The sequence below is a fragment of the Stegodyphus dumicola genome, chromosome 4, assembly GCF_044657685.1.
Source record: "Stegodyphus dumicola isolate Sdum_Otavi_A_Nest chromosome 4, ASM4465768v1".
Classification (NCBI taxonomy): Eukaryota; Metazoa; Arthropoda; class Arachnida; order Araneae; family Eresidae; genus Stegodyphus; species Stegodyphus dumicola.
Genome location: NC_140771.1, coordinates 60,830,262 through 60,847,105, shown reverse-complemented (window position 1 = coordinate 60,847,105; position 16,844 = coordinate 60,830,262). Strand labels below are relative to the sequence as shown.

The following is a 16,844-nucleotide window of genomic DNA, read 5'->3' as shown; positions in this document are numbered from 1 at the left end:
ACTAATGAAAACAAACGTCGTGGGTCTTGCTAAGACCAAGAAAAAGATTTTAAAAAACAGACCTGTGGCTGAGCCGTCCTCCTGATCGCGAAACATATTTAAAAAGGGATGTAATCCCCTCCGAGTCGTACAAAGCCAACCATCTCGTCGTGTGACGTAGGCGAGTGAAACATTTCATATCAGCCAATGCGATTAGATTGTACTTTGGATGTCATTTCGTATCAGCCAATGCGATTAGATTGTACTTTGGACACTTTACTTATAAGCTTTTCAATTTCTATTTTAATTATATATATATATATATAAAGTTGTTCTGCCGAGTAAAATTCTGCACAGAATTTTTTCAGTTTCTTTCATGTTATTTTTTGCTTATTTCACTATTTTAAGATATTGAAAAGTTTTGCATGATTTTTTTTTTCTTCAACGGAAAGTTGGTTAATTTTTTTATTAGGATAATTAATATTTGTATTAAGGGATATAGCTTATTTCTTTGTAATTTTTTTCTTTTAAAAATATAAGATAAAATATCATTAATTATACTTTGCTTTTCAGAATTTTTTGTTTTTTGTATTCTTTTATGTTGCTCATTTCGCTGTCTTTTAATATATTGAAAAGTTTTGAGTGATTTTTTTAGGAAACAAAGTTCTTAACCTCCTTTATACCATTTGAGGTCTTAAGATTGTGATACTTCTTTGGCAATATGAAGCAACTCCAATGATGGAACACAGAAAAAACTTTATTTAGCACTCAAAATGGCGACATACCAAAAGAAGAAAAAAAAATTCTAACATTTAAAAATAAATTACATTCTTCGTGCGAGAGTCGCACGTGGCACTCGAGTCTGGTTTCAAATATTTCCATTCACAAATACCTTAATGTTCCTCTATTTAAATTATTTTAAACTACAAGATTTTAATAATATTTAAAGCTGTTACAACCTCTCCCCCAACAGAGAGACTTTTACCGAAGGGTAAAGTTCTGTAAAATTCGAAAGTTTACAAGCTCGGCTTGCTCAATTGCTTAAAGAGAAAAGGTAACTTCTCTCATAAGTTTCCAAATTTCAGGCCAAAAATTGTAAGTTTTAAACAAATACTTTTACACCATATTTAAATAGAAAGAAATGGAGAATGTTCAAATACATCAGTTGAGCATACATTAAATAATAAAATAAATTCTAAACGTGGTTACATATACTAAGAGTTATTATATTACTTAATTCTACTCAGAACATCTACGTTCTTGTGCAAAAATCCTTTCCGATGAATGACCTTAAAATTATAAGGTTGTAATGAGAGTGCCCAGTGCATCAATCCAGAGTTACATTTGGCATTGGATTGTAGCCAGACCAAAGAGTTATGATCAGTTTGAATCAAGAATTCTTGCTGACCATCCAGATAAAAATGTAGTTTCTTGATAGCGTAGATGATAGCAGCACACTCCTTTTCAGTAGTACAATAATTCTTTTCAAATTTAGTATATTTTTTGCTTATATACAAGATAGGATGTTCATGTTGTTTATCATCTAATTGGCATAGTACTATACCCATGCCATTGTCTGAGGCATCGGTTTGTATAATAAACCTTTTATCAAAGTTGGGAGCATACAGAATTGGTTTCTTGCATAGCAACTCTTTTAAATTTTTAAAAGCTTTGTCACATATTTCAGACCATTGTATATTTCCTTTTTTTGTTACCCCCTTCAAAGCGTCCGTGAGGGGTGAAGCAATTTCCGAAAATCTCGGTATGTACTGGCGATAATACCCTACTAGTCCTAAGAAAGCACATACTTCTGTTTTGGTTTTAGGTGTAGAATACTCCTTTACAGCCAGGATCTTTTCTTCATCCGGGGTTCGTTGTCCTTGTCCCACAACATGGCCTAGGTATCTCACTTGATCTTGTGCAAATTTACATTTTGATGGTTTTAGTCGTATGTTTGCTTTCTGTATTCTCTCTAGAACAGAAGTTAGGTTTTTAAGGTGCTCTTCCCAGTTTTCTGAGTAAATGGCAATGTCATCCAGGTGCAGCCAGTATGGTACAGCGAATCCTTCGCATCCAGCCAGGACTTTAGTCATAACTTTGCTTAAAAAATATGGGGCATTTTTTAATCCAAAGGGTAAACGTAGAGGCCTGAAACTTCCAAAACTAGTTACAAATGTTGCATATCTTTGGGCTCTTTCTGTTAACGGAATTTGCCAGTAGCCTCTAGATAAATGTAATATGGTAATATATTTTGCTTTTGCTACAGTTTCGATACGTTCTTCAATATTAGGCAAAAGATAGTATTTAGTTTTAGTAACAGCATTGAGTTTACAGTACATTGAATCAGTACAAGGCCGAGGATCCTTTGATGAAGATTCTATCAAAATCATGGGAGATTTATAGTCCGGTTCTCCCGGCTCTATAATTTTAAGATCGAGCATTTTCTGGATTTCCTTTTTGAGAATTTCAGTCTGTCGGGGCAACAGTCTGTATGGCTTTATTTGTATTGGTTCATTATTTAATAACTCAATATGGTGACAAACTAAGTTTGTTAGTCCAGGATTATTTGAAAAACAACCAGAATATTTTCATAAAACCTCTCGTAAATCTTCTATTTGCTCGGGTTTCAACCTATTCTCGAGTTCATTCTCCTCTATGATGTCCGAGAAATTTAATATACTTGGATTGGAAGATAGATGAGGAATGTCCATTTCTAAGTCTCCTTCCACTTCAGTTATCATATTAATCATTTCTGGTCTTTTGTAATATGGTTTAAGCATGCTAATGTGATATACTTGATTTGGCTCATTTTGTTTCTCGAAACTTACAATAAAATTGGTTTCTGAAATTTTCTGCTCTTTTTTTCCAAGTCCTTTCCATTGTACTTCTAGTTTACATTGATGATTCGTTGATAAAACAAGAACTAAACCTCCTCTAGCAAATTCCCTTTTCACTGTGTTTTGATCGTACCATGTTTTCCTCCGTTGTTGAGCTTCTTTCATGTTTTCCAAGGCAAGTTCTTGGCATCTCTTCATTTGATTAATAAGTTCGAAAATGTAACTGACAACATTATTACTTTCTTCAATCGGTTCTAGCCACTGCTCATAAAGTGACTGGCGTTCGTAGGTTTTTGCCATGAACTAATTCTGCTGGAGTAAAACCAGTGCTTTCGTGTGTGACTGTTCTGAGAGCAAAAAGAAGATGGTAGATAATTCTCCCAATCTGAAGTCGCTCCTATACATACGACTCTTAACACCCTTTTTAGCATTCTATGGAATCGCTCAACAGGATTACTCTGCAGATGATACACAGAGCTTCTTACATGTTTAATGCCGAAATGCTCCAAAAATTCCTCTGTCAAAGCACTGACGAAAGAGGTCCCCTGATCTGTTTGGATTGGGAAACCCTTATGACTGAAAATCTGTAAGAAAGCATCAGTCACAGATGGCGAAGAAATGTCTGTCACCGCAACAGCATCTGGATATTTGGACGACATACACAGAGCTGTAATAATATATTTTTTCCAGTCTTTGAAATAAGTAGCGGACCAACAGCATCGACATTTATTTTAGTGAATATTTTGGAAATTACTGGTACTAATGTCATTGAAGCCTTCTTTTTGTCATTTCCTTTTCCAGCGCACTGACAAGCATCACAGGTTCTTACAAAATCATCGGTTTCTTTGTAACACCTCGTCCAGTAAAAATATCTAGCAAGTCTGTCTTTGGTCTTTTTGACACCCAAATGACCAGAAGTTCCTTCGTGGCACATCTTTATAATTGACGGCTTGAGTTTTTCAGGTATAACGACAAGCTGTCTTTCAAAGCCTGTTTTATTCATCGTTTTTTTAACTAAAAGCTCTTTTCTTGTCAGACTATAGTTCTCATTTTGCATGTACCTTCTTTAACTTCTTTGATGATTTTAGGCAGTTCCTTATCAGTAAGCTGAGTTCAGTGATGAACTAATAACATAAAGCAATTCAATATTAACAGGTAGTAATAATCTGGTATCGCCAATATTGCATTCAGTGATGAACTAATAACATAAAGCAATTCAATATTAACAGGAAGTAATAATCTGGTATCACTAATATTATGTTCAGTGATGAACTAATAAAATAAAAATATGCACGATTATTCGATCCCGGCCGTTGCCTCCAAAATAATTATTTATGACTGTGATACTTCTTTGGCAATATGAAGCAACTCCAATGATGAAACACAAAAAAAAAAAAAAAACTTTATTTAGCACTCAAAATGGCGACATACCAAAAGAAGAAAAAAAAATGTAATTTATTTATTAGGATAATTAATATTTATCTTCTTCTGAGTCAATGTTTACCAGCTTCATAAGAGCTTCATCTTCCGTATTTAGTTCCGGTAAATTATCTTCTTCTTCAAAAACATCTCTGGATGCTTTATTTTCTTCCTTCATTGGTTCCAAGATCTTCTCTTCAGCTATTTCTCTTTTCCTTTGAGCTCGGTTACAGCCGAAAACATCGCGGAGAAAACTATGCAAGGCGAAAACGTCGTGCTACAAAACATCGTGGGAGAAAACATCGCAGTTCTAAAACATCGTGGTACAAAACATCATCGTCGAAAATAAAGCGGTTCAAAAATTTCGTAGTTTAGAAACATCATCGTCGAAAATATCGCGGTAAAAAATAAAGTATCTACAAATCATCGCATGATGATAACATCGTAGACAAGCTTTTTTCAGGCTTTGATAACTGTAAATGGATATTCCCATAATGATTTGTGTTGGCAAGATGGAAAGAAGGATAATATTTACTTTCATATTTTTTATTAATCAATAAATTTTTGCTGAGAAAATCAAAAAGGAAACTTAAGCATAGAAAATTAATGCAACTTATGGTACTTAATAGAATTTTAAACCGACATAATTAACTAACAAAGACCATTAATAAATAATTTTTTATAAAGTTTTTACTGGCAATTTTTCATGAGAAGTATAATCTATAAGTTACATTTAATTTTCTATGCTTAAATTTCCTTACGTTTTCAGCAAAAATTTATTAGTTAATAAAAAAATGTGAAAGTAAAAATTATCTTTCTTTACATCTTGCGCTCACAAATCATTATGAGAATATCCATTTACAATTATTAAAACCTGAAAAAGCATGTCTGCGATGTTATCGGCATGCGATGATTTGTAGATACTTTATTTTTTACCACAATATTTTCGACGACGATGTTTTTAAACTGCGAAGTTTTTGAACCGCTTTATTTTCGACGACGATATTTTGTACCGCGATGTTTCAGAACTGCAATGTTTTCTCCCACAATGTTTTGTAGCACGACGTTTTCGCCTTGCGTTGTTTTCTCCGCGATGTTATCGGCGGACACCTTTCAGCTCTAGTAGAGACAGCATTAACCTGGTGAGGACAACTATCAGGCTTGTTTCCTTGTTTATTAAACAGTGCAAAAGTTCGATTGCCTAATAAATACCTTCCTTTGTCGAGTTCATTTCTAATAATGGTAGCCTTAGTTATTACTCACTCAAGATCGCAATTTAGTTCGATCTCAGCCAATGGTAAACAGGTTGGATTCAAATCTAATGGCTGTTGCACCCACACATTTTCACCTGTCAGCATTTCCGATGTGATGTATTTGCGACAAACTATATCAATACTAGCATCCGAATCCCTTAATATAGGAATTTTATGACCGTTTACGTAACCCATACTAATATAAGGTAATGGAAATTTATCCTCTGGTTTTGCACTAATTCTGTTAAGGTTAGCAGGAGATTCAGTACTATTCTTAAGTTTTGGACAATGGGGTCTTAAATGTTGATAGGACCCACACTGATAGCATTGTGGCGTCTTTTGTTTTTCATATTTTTCATCTGGACATGGACTTCTAGGTCTATGAAACCAGCTTTGCGAATTAAATCCTGATGACAATTTTTTTTCACTTTTATTTTTATTATCTGAACTCAATTTACCTTGAGTTAGTGTATTGTGTCTTTCTTTCTGCCGATCCACTACAGGCAATTCAATTACTTTAATTAATTAATGCAGTCAGGAATCACAGAATTAAATGTACTCTGTTAAATACGTATACCTCAAAAATGAAATATTTAAATTATATGAAGTTCATTCTCTCTACCACATTAATTGTGACTAAAATAAGAAAACAACATAGAGCAATATATACATCTACTGTCTGGACAACTAAAATGAATATTAAAAATAATATCCAATACGGTAATAAGACAATTCAATATTAACAGGAAGTAATAATCTGGTATCCCTAATGTTGCGTTCAGTGATGAACTAATAACATAAAGCAATTCAATATTAACAGGAATTAATAATCTGGTATCACTAATATTATGTTCAGTAATGAACTAATAAAATAAAAATATGCACGATTATTCGATCCCGGCCGTTGCCTCCAAAATAATTATTTATGGCTGTGATACTTCTTTGGCAATATGAAGCAACTCCAATGATGAAACACAAAAAAAAAAAAAACTTTATTTAGCACTCAAAATGGCGACATACCAAAAGAAGAAAAAAAAAATTCTAACATTTAAAAATAAATTACATTCTTCATGCGAGAGTCGCACGTGGCACTCGAGTCTGGTTTCAAATATTGCCATTCACAAATACCTTAATGTTCCTCTATTTAAATTATTTAAACTACAAGATTTTAATAATATTTAAAGCTATTACACCTCCTTTATACCATTTGAGGTCTTAAGATTTTACAAAGGGAAGTTGAGTAATTTATTTATTAGGATAATTAATATTTGTATTAAGGGGTATTGCTTATTTCATTGTAATTTTGTTATATGTAATAACTTTTTTTTATGAAGTTGTTCTGCAGAGTAAAATTCTAAGCAGTTTTTAAATTTAACATTTGGTGTTCCCTTCAGCCGTTTTTCTGGTACATTTAAAAGCCAGACGATTGTTTTATATAAGCAAATCTTTGGGGAGACTATTGCCAGTTTTAGAAAATGTATTGTGTCTTTAGTTCATTTAAATAATTAGATGCATAGTTTCAAACTAAAATTTTAATGATTTGGTTTATCATGACAAAGCATATGAAGGCTATCTGCCTAGGGAGAGGCATGCCTTCATGGAGGACTTTCTAAGGGAAACTGGCTTATATACATGTTAGATGTGAGGAAAACTACAAAAACACCCATGCAGCCAACCCATTTGGTTTGATTCCAACCCCAGATTGAACTACCAGTGTTCAGCGAATTTACTGCTCGGCTGCTGGTGGGCCAGTAAAATTTTGAATTAAGTACTGTTTTTATATTTAAATTCAGTAGATATGTTGCTTCTATAATGTTTGCTGTAACTAATTTTCTAAGATAAAAAAGTGCATTTTTAGATTATCCGTGAGTAGTTATAGCTTTTTCTAACTTCCTACTTCTTGTTGTGAACTTCTTTCTACTTTTCATTGTGAACTCTTAATTTTTATATACATAAACAAACTGTTATTTTATTTTTAATGAAAAAGTATTTTCAGTTTCTCCAATACTTTAATAGCATGCTTATAATATTTATTTTCAATCTTATTTTGGTTTTTAGTTTAGTTATTGATGTAATTTATTAACATTTTACATGCTGCACTATGATCCAAAAATGAAAGTTACAACCAAGTCATCAAATTCACATTAGAATACACCCATAAAGACTATAAAACAAAAAAAAAAAAAAATTCTGTCTATGATTTCTTGGATGTTCTATTTTTGGAACATTGGCATGTGATGCTGTCTTTTCTCTTCCCCCCCCCCTTCATGGAAACAAAGCATTGTATGATGAATCATTTAAAATTTTATGCTTTAATAATGGTTTATTGAACAATTTAATGTGAAATTAGTAAAATTTAAATAAAACTCATTTAAAAAATTCACATAATATTTAATTAGCATACTATTTTGAAGAAATGCAATGCAAAAGTGTAAAGAAACAATAAAAACAAATTTACACTTAAACACAAGCTTGACTAACAACATACATAATATGAATAAGTGCGATTTTAAAAATGAAAATACCTTACCAATAAAAAATAAAATATTTTATCATTCAGATGACATGTTCGATTTCAATCAGTAGCACAAAAAATGTAAAACACTAATTTTTTGTAATCCTTTTTAGCAGTTTCTCAGTATGCCTGATATTTCAAGAAGCAATATATATTGAGCATTTTTTTGCATTCAAAATACATATTTCTAGTGGGGGTTTTTATGGCACACTACACAACACCCTTGTGATGATGTAACGATATAATGTGCATCTGATTTTCTTGCAGATGTCGACTGATGGGCATGGGATCCAGGTATAATGGGAATTTTATGTTTCGCCTCGAAGCAAATTCAAAGTAATTTCTCTTATAAAATTAACATGAGTCATTTCTAATGTGGTCTTTTTTGTGTAAATCAGTGTGTAAGATCCACCCAGCAGCCACAACCGTATTCAGTACATTGATTAGTTCCAGTACCATTTTTGACTGTGAAATTTTGGTCGATAACTCCAAGAAGTCAGTCCAGCAGGTCTACTTCACCTATTCCTTCATTATATAATTTTATAATGTAAGGTTGGAGAGCATCAACCTTCTTTTTTTTAAGCTCGGACACATCTTTTTTCTTTTCCTAGTGGTTCATGAGTGATAAAATTTGATGCAATAGTTACAACAGAATTGTTTTCCCAACGGCACATATAAACTTCTCCATCGCATTGGTAATCAAATTCTCCATGATGAAATTTCAACATCTCTTTTGCTGTTCTGCTCTTTGCATCTCTTTTACTCGTACTGTGCAAATTGCCTTAAAGCCTCTGTTATACAAATCTGTCAGCAGACTGTGCGATGAAAAAAATTTATCGAAAAATACTTTGTGTTTCTGTGGATTGTAAATAAAAGATAATTGTTCAGAGAAAACTTGTGATCCAAGCGGCAAATTTTCATTTTTCGAACTTTTCAAAAGACCTAATATAAACAATGAAGCAGATATGATCATTTCTAACAAAAGAAACAAGCAGATATCAGAGCTTAAAACAGCGAAATACAGCTGAAACCAATTACCACCACCCCTTGGTGAGAGAGGTCATACCCCCTTCCAGTCCCTGCCCCCTCATTTCTACAGAAATAAATGTCACACCATTAATGCGTCTAAAAAAAGGCATGTTAACGAGATTATGAGCGCTGAAGGTATTTAAAATCTAATAAAGAAAAATATATGTGTGATATCACTGTCTATGTATATCGTTACATGCCAATGTTCCTTTTTTTGGAACATTGCAATTTTGCAATTTTAGTATTTGTTGTTATTATCTGAATTTCTTTTAACTCATTAAAGTTGTCCTTTGCAAGTACAATGGGAAATGATTGGGTGGATTGGAATTTTATAGAATTTTTTCCTGAAGTGCTGTAAAAATCGTAAAAAAAAAGTCAATTTTTAGAAATTTTCGATGCTGAAATATTTATATTTGAAAAAAAATTATGTCAAAAAATCAGTCATACTTTCTATAATAAACGGTAATATTTTTCAAATTGACAGATATGATAGTTTATTTTTTAAAAAATATTAAACATTATGTTCCAAAAAAGTAACATTGGCATTTAAAAGGTTAAGTAGTTAATCCATTGAACTTAATAATATATAAATTTTTAGTTTTTCTACACTCATTTTCAAGTTAATCAACGAATGGATATTAAAACTTTCTGTATATTTTGTGCATCTGGATTTATTGTAATATTTCTTAAGTATGGTTCTTCTATCTCTTTTATTAACCAATGAGCCTGTTTTATTTCCAAGTGTTCTTGATTGAAGTTCCTTCTTTTTTATCATCTGCCCTTTTATTCACTTTTTTTAGTTGTTTATTAAATATTTTCTACTGTAGTTTGCTGATTACTACCTTGCAATGATTCTGTTTGTAAGCTTATTTGTCACTTTGCTTTTATTTCCATTATTTTAGCATATTTATATACAGACGCTACTTTATTTCTCTATATGTAATTAGTTTTTATAAAGTACCCATGGAATGGGAAAGGAAGCATAGTTGATTGGGGTTAAAAACCAACATTAACATACTAAAACATAACGGACAGTTTTGTTGATTTAAAAAATTATAATAAGAAACCAGCTTTTATTACTGTTTCATAAATCATCCTGGATTAAATATAGCAAAATATTTCTTCATTCAGAGTGGTCTTTTTATCTTATTATATTGTTTTTAATTGCCTTCCTTTACACTCGTTAATTTTCCTACATCAATTCATTGGTATAATAAATTTTTACTATACAAAATTAGAATACAGGAAATTTTATTAATACCCTACTATGTATATATGGTACCTCTTTTATTTCCTTTTACAGCTATAACAACACTGCCTTCTTAAATTGTCCTTAAAAACAAAAAAAAAGCAGAAAATTTAAAGTTCTACTTATTCAGATAATTAGACTGTTTAAAATCAAACCTTTGAAAACAAGAACAAGAATAGCGTATATTGTCATTATATTTTTTAATAATTTTCCAGCTTCTCCTATTTTTCATCAAGATTTTAAAAGAATAAAGTTTGTCATGTATAAAAATATTGCCTTTTATTTTGGAGAAATTTGCTCAGAGTTATGTATCTGATATAATTTTTTTCTCTTTTATGCAAAAATTAGAATTAATAACAAATTTTGACATTTTTCTATCTCTGTTTCTTTTTCATATTTTATAAAATCTAAGAAGTATTTGTTTTTGTGGAAAACAGAGAGAATTTATGTGTAAAATATTGAATTGTATTGATGTTTGCAATAAAAGTGTGTTTATGGTGAGCAGGGATGGTGATAGGCTTTTTGCTACTTGGTTCAGTCTCTACAATTCCCAAATTCTGGCACCCAGTGCATCCAAGTTTAAAATAATTTGCTGTATGGTACAGCCACCATTGGCTCAGCCAATCCTGATGATCAGATGTCATTAATGCATACAAATCTGAAGCTGTTCACAGAAAAAAGAAAGCTTCAAACAAATTTATTATAACAAATGCGATCATCATCTTTTATCTTCATTTCTGTGAAAATCTCGGATGCATAAAAAAATGTCCTTCTTTAGGGAGAGATACCCTCATATGCTCTGACTTAGTAAGATGTAAGTACTAACTTTTACCAGAAAAATAAAACTAGAATTATTAGCAAGCCCTTTTTTATGATAAATGAGTCATATGTATTAAAACATAAATATTTTTTAGATAAATTAATTGGAGAGGGAATCAACCATATAATAAAGTCATATGTATTTAAACTTTAATATTTTTTAAGTAAATTAATTGGAGACAGAATTAACCATAAAATAAACATACTGAAAGATTCCTTATGAAAAACCATATACAAAAGTGCCCGACCCCTTTTTATTGAACTTTGCCTTCCAGAAGTACATATGATGAAAATAAAAAAACACTTCCAGTAATGCAAGTTCTTGATAAAGAACATCATAAATAATTGTATAGACATATATATCATAAAATAGATCTCACAGAATTTCCGCTGTCAGTTCTTATACTCTTTGTAATACATCAGTTGTGTGCACCATTCAGCCTTAGAGCCAAGCAGCCAGATGAAGCCTAGGGTATTCTCGAACTGATTATATATTCTCATTGCGCCTCTGATGTAGTATAATGAAAATTTCAGAACATTTAATTTCAGAAAATAGCATGCAATCTTCCTTTCTCCCCCCCCCTCTCTCTCTCTTTTTTTTTTTTTTTTTTTTTTAAAATAACAGTGTTTGATTTTCAAAACCACTATAAACTTTGTTGTAATATCTTCTTGGACTGAGATCTATTTATATTATTAAAATGACATATTGAACAGAATGTTGTGCCTGTATGTTTGGGTGCTGTATCATTCACCTTATTATTATTTTAAAAAATCTATGTTTCTATTCTTATATGATTAATATTTTGTGTTTCTTCAACAGCTATCAGTCATCAAAATGCTTAATACTGTAGATCTCTCCTAACAAGTACATGAAATAGACAATAGTGTTGTCTATTGTATCTGAAAAATAAGATTTGTATATTAAAAATTGAAAAACTTCATTCTTTTAAAATCTTAATGAAAAATAGGAGAAGCTGGAAAATTATTTAAAAATATGATGACAATATACGCTATTCTTGTTCTTGTTTTCAAAGGTTTGATTTTAATGGGTCTAATTATCTGAATAAGTAGAACTTTAAATTTTCTGCCTTGCCTCTCAAGGCAGTGTTGTTATAGCTGTAAAAGAAAATAAAAGAGGTACCATGTATATATAGTAGGGGTATTAATGAAATTCCCTGTATTGTAATTTTAAAGCTATATTTTTTTTTTTCTCTCCTTACAGTTGCAGATGGAAATGTTGGCAGTGTGTCATATCCTGGAAACTACGTTTTACTTCTTGAACCAAAATTTCAGGTAATTACGTTTAATAAATTTGTAAATATTTGGTCAGAATAGGAGCTTATGTGTATTGGATTCTATTTATTTTTTAAAGGGAAATTATATTGATAATGCGATTAATAAATAATAATATTGAATGAAAATTAAATTGTTTTTTGTGACCTTTTTTCCTTCTACAGTTATATGTAATGTCAGATTTTACTGAAAACTAAAAGCTAACTTTTCATACTTTTGAAAGTAGTATTTCAAATCAATCAAAAAATTTGAGTCGTGATTTATTTGTATGCTATAAGTAGTTTAAATTACCCCTGCATGAAAATCATATGTTTCATTAAGCTGGAAATTCAGAGCAAACTGATGCTACGACATTTTAGAATTAAATCTTTTCCATCCTTGACAAGCAGTAGGGGGCGCGAAATCTTCAGTTGTCCCTGGGCACTGAAAACCCTAGCTACGACTCTGACTTTTACCAGTACTTCAGTTCATCCATGCATCAGGACTGCCATGCTACCAGAAAAAGGCAGGGAATTTAAATATTTTAGTCAAAATCTGGGAAAGTCAGGGAATTTCATACAGCAATCCCCAAAAATGTAAGTTTTGTGCCAACACTAGAAATGATCACTTTCTTGGCGAATTATGCTTCGCTTGGGAATCATTTAAGCAGCTGGCGTAGAGCCAATTTTTGCAGTTCCAATCAGATTGTCTTTTAGATAACCAAAGCAAGTTGTCAGTAGCTTTGGTTTCCAGTAATCTCAAAAACCGCATGTGCATTGCATGTTGAACGAAAAAAAATACCTTCCATTTCCCGTTTAAAACAAAATCATTTTAATCCTAGTAACGGTACACATAGGATTTGGCGCCATTATGGTCATTTTGACGTTGGCGACAGTTTTCAAAATCGTGCGAAGGCCGTAGCATATATTGAGATTTTACAGCAAATTTTTAAACCTCCTCTCTCCCCTTAATAAATGCTTTATTTGTCATTTTGCAGTAAAATTTTAAAAAAATAGTAATCAATCAATATAACTATATTCACCAAAAAATCATTCATTTTTGCAATTTAATTTTTAAGTAATTAACTTTATTTTAATATTCATATCATTTACTGTTTGCTTCTTCCCTCTAAATTTATTTATTATTAGTTAATAATACATTCAAATTTAGGCAATTTTCTCTGGCAAAATCTTGAAACTAATTCTAGCAGTATGATAGCATACCATCACAAAATTTAATGCACATATTTTTTGCTTATGTATGCTGCTAAATAAATATGAAATACCTTAATTTATTTTAAAATATAATTAAATAGTTTTCTTTCTTTCGTTTAGTTGCAAAATGTCTGCAAAAAAGAAAATTTTTTAATCCTGATTGGGCAGATTCTAATCTCGAACTTCAGAGGAGAAAACAACTCCTATTACAGTTATAATAGTAATGCTTTGGGGATTATATATAATGTATATAATCATATGCAATTAACAAATTTTTGTGTTTTCAATTAATTTACCTCTCAGAACAGCCAATGCGCACTGCGCAGATAGACTGGGATTTTTTTTAAACACACCTGGAAAAGTCAGGGAATTTCATTCTCCTGTTTGAGTGGCAACCCTGATGCATCTACAGAGGGTGTTTGTATAGTTTTAGAATGGTATCACTAATAAATTTTAAAAAGGCAAATGTTTTGAAATAAAAATTTTTGGCAACAGCTTATTATTTGAAATGAGAAATAGTGTCTCCCACTTCTTAAATGTATTCTTCTTTCAAAATGCATGTAAATAAGCTATGGATTGAAGGATGTTTTTTGCACTTTCCAAAGAGAAGCATTCCTATAACATAATTGAAAAGCTTCATGAAATACACGGTATTAAAATTTCAAGGTGCAAAATAAGTGTCATTATTTATCAAAAAAGGAGAAACCATAAATCATTAATTAAGACACAATAGCACGCCGAACAAATACTAATTCAGAAGTCAAACAACAAAAATCAGCATTATATTATCAAATTTGTACAAAACTAGTGGTTTGGTAAAACCATCAAAACTAGTCCTGTGAAAATTTGAAAATATAATACTGATTTTTGTTGTTTGACTTCTGAATTAGCATCAATCGTTACTTTGAAATGGAAAGAAGACTCCAAACGCATACCCAAAAAAGATGCATATTGTTTCAAATATTTTTAAAGTTAAACCATTTGTAAGAAGGGAAAATATGGCAATTCAGAAAATAAGCTCAGATTCTTTAAATACATCTATAGAAACAATAAATAAAATAATAAACAAAGATGTACAACTTAAAAAATCTAAAAAACATAATGTTCACCAGCCTTTGCTGAGCATGTAGGTCAACACAGAATTATTTCTAAAATCCTGTATGAGAAAACTATTTACCAGGAGATAAATGAAAATGCGACCCTTGATGAAGCGTGAAAATGACTGAAATAAAAAAAAGGGTATTAGTATCGAAGACCAAGAGAGGGAAAAAAAGTGTACAAACATGTTTTCTTCAGCGCAAGGGTAGCCTCAGTAAAGGGTATGATTTTCACAGGAATTTCTTATGATGTGAAGTTAAAAATAAGAAAAGTGGAAGAAAATGTTAAAATCAGCTCAACATACTATCAAAAGAAAGTTTTGCATCTGATATTTACAGAAGAAATTCTGTTTCTTTATCCCAATGATTTTCAGAGAATGAAACCTAGTGAAGACAAAGCTACAAAGTCATACTTCAAAAAGTGCCACTGCATTCCTTGAAAAAATTAAGACTGATATAGATAATGTATTCCTATGAAGTTCCTTGACATTTCATTGACAGAATATTTTGCATCGCTAAATCCAACTTTAAAAAAAAAAAAAAAAAAAAAAAAATCATTAAAAATTATTTTTTATCAATTGGTTTTATTTTTTCTGTATTGGTATCTAACAGTAATATAATCATAAATACAAAATATCAAATGGTCTCTTGAAAAGAGCTGTTTCTACGCACATGCAAACCCACCACAGTTGATTGACTTTGGAAAGTACTGAAAGTGGAATGTCTTTTATATAAGTCAATATTCCTGGAAATTTACAAAAAAACTTTTGTATCAAGGAAATCACTACACAGGCTTATAATCCAGTGAGGGAAGGCTATCAGATCAAACGTTAAAAAAAAATACTCTTTACATTTTAAATATTAATCAAACAGCCCCAAAATCGTTCCAAAAATTTTTAAACACTCTCTGTATTTGAGTAATAAAAATCATTTTTTATTACTACAGGTACATCATATATGATTGCATATTCCTTCAACTAATTTACAAATATTTAAAGCAGCATTTGAGCAAAAAAATGTGCCTTAAATACTGAAATGTTATTGAGCAAATGTTGTTATTTTTTCATACTTGTCACTTAGTTTAAAAAGAATATCACTGATAATTTAAAAAGCATCATATAAGTATAATGCATATTTCTAAATTTAATTAAACCTTTTATGTTTATTTTTACTGCATTAACATACTCACTCATAACTTCTATGTATCTTCTATGTATACAAGAAATTATGCAAAAAAAATTGTCTATTAAAGGAAGGTACTGTTCAATAGGAAAGAGGGGGAAAAAATTGGTATTTTTCCTTTTCGCCGGCGCAAATCTCGCCAAGCAGACTTGACAACACACCGTATACACATGAAAAATGTTGACAAATGTTAGTTCTAAGAATTTTTTGTTTTGAAGGTATAAACATTTTAATGCTTCAAATTTTGTAAAAAAGCCAATAAATTTGTAAAAAGACATTAATTTAAGAATTTACTGTGCTTTCATGGTACAACATCCTGATTCCCTGGATCATATCACATGACCCTAAGTGATCTTATCTCACATAAACTATGCTACAAAAATCTAATTCTCTCAATAATTATCTACATTAATTTCAAGTTAAATCTTAATTTGGAACACAAGTTTAAATGCAAGGATTATTTCAATTCGTGCGAATAGCTTACTCAGAATTTATCTAAAACTGCAGTGCTTTACTTCACTAGTGCATTCTCATTGGAATTGATGAATTTAACCCTTGGCTTTGCTTTTCTATATTTTCACCATTGGGTGAGCAGTGTAATTGCATCCTAATGGACTTAATTACCTCCTGTAAATGCCCTTAGGGCATAAAATTTAACTATCTGGTAAAAATTCTATGAATTGTATGCCAGTATTGAAAGAAACAATCAATCTGATAAGAAATGGCTGGGACTTGTTTTGAAAATGAGGAGTAAATGTTACCAGCAAGGATATTCCATTTGGCATTGGTTGTACCATTATTGGCGACTTTATCGCCTGTGCTGGCAAAACAGAAAAGTACCAAAAAATCTAACCCACTAATAAACGCCCTATGTATAGGCAACAAGTGCCTTATTGCAATAAATCATGAGAAAGTATCTTTCATGTAATTAAAATCCTTACAGACCTAATTTGTTATTTTGTTCACTGATGACAAAGTA

At 31.1% G+C, this 16,844-nt stretch overlaps 1 protein-coding gene across 3 annotated transcripts in view; it reads left to right on the top strand.

Moving 5' to 3' along the window:
- The window catches only part of LOC118197492 (mitogen-activated protein kinase kinase kinase 7-like), a 135,126-nt gene that overhangs the window by 100,766 nt on the left and 17,516 nt on the right, over positions 1 to 16,844 (top strand). For all 3 annotated transcript variants that reach the window (XM_035369004.2, XM_085815003.1, XM_035369003.2), the window contains one exon: positions 12,323 to 12,393. In XM_035369004.2, coding sequence (XP_035224895.1) covers positions 12,323 to 12,393 — 71 coding nt within the window. The remainder of the gene's footprint in view (positions 1 to 12,322; positions 12,394 to 16,844) is intronic.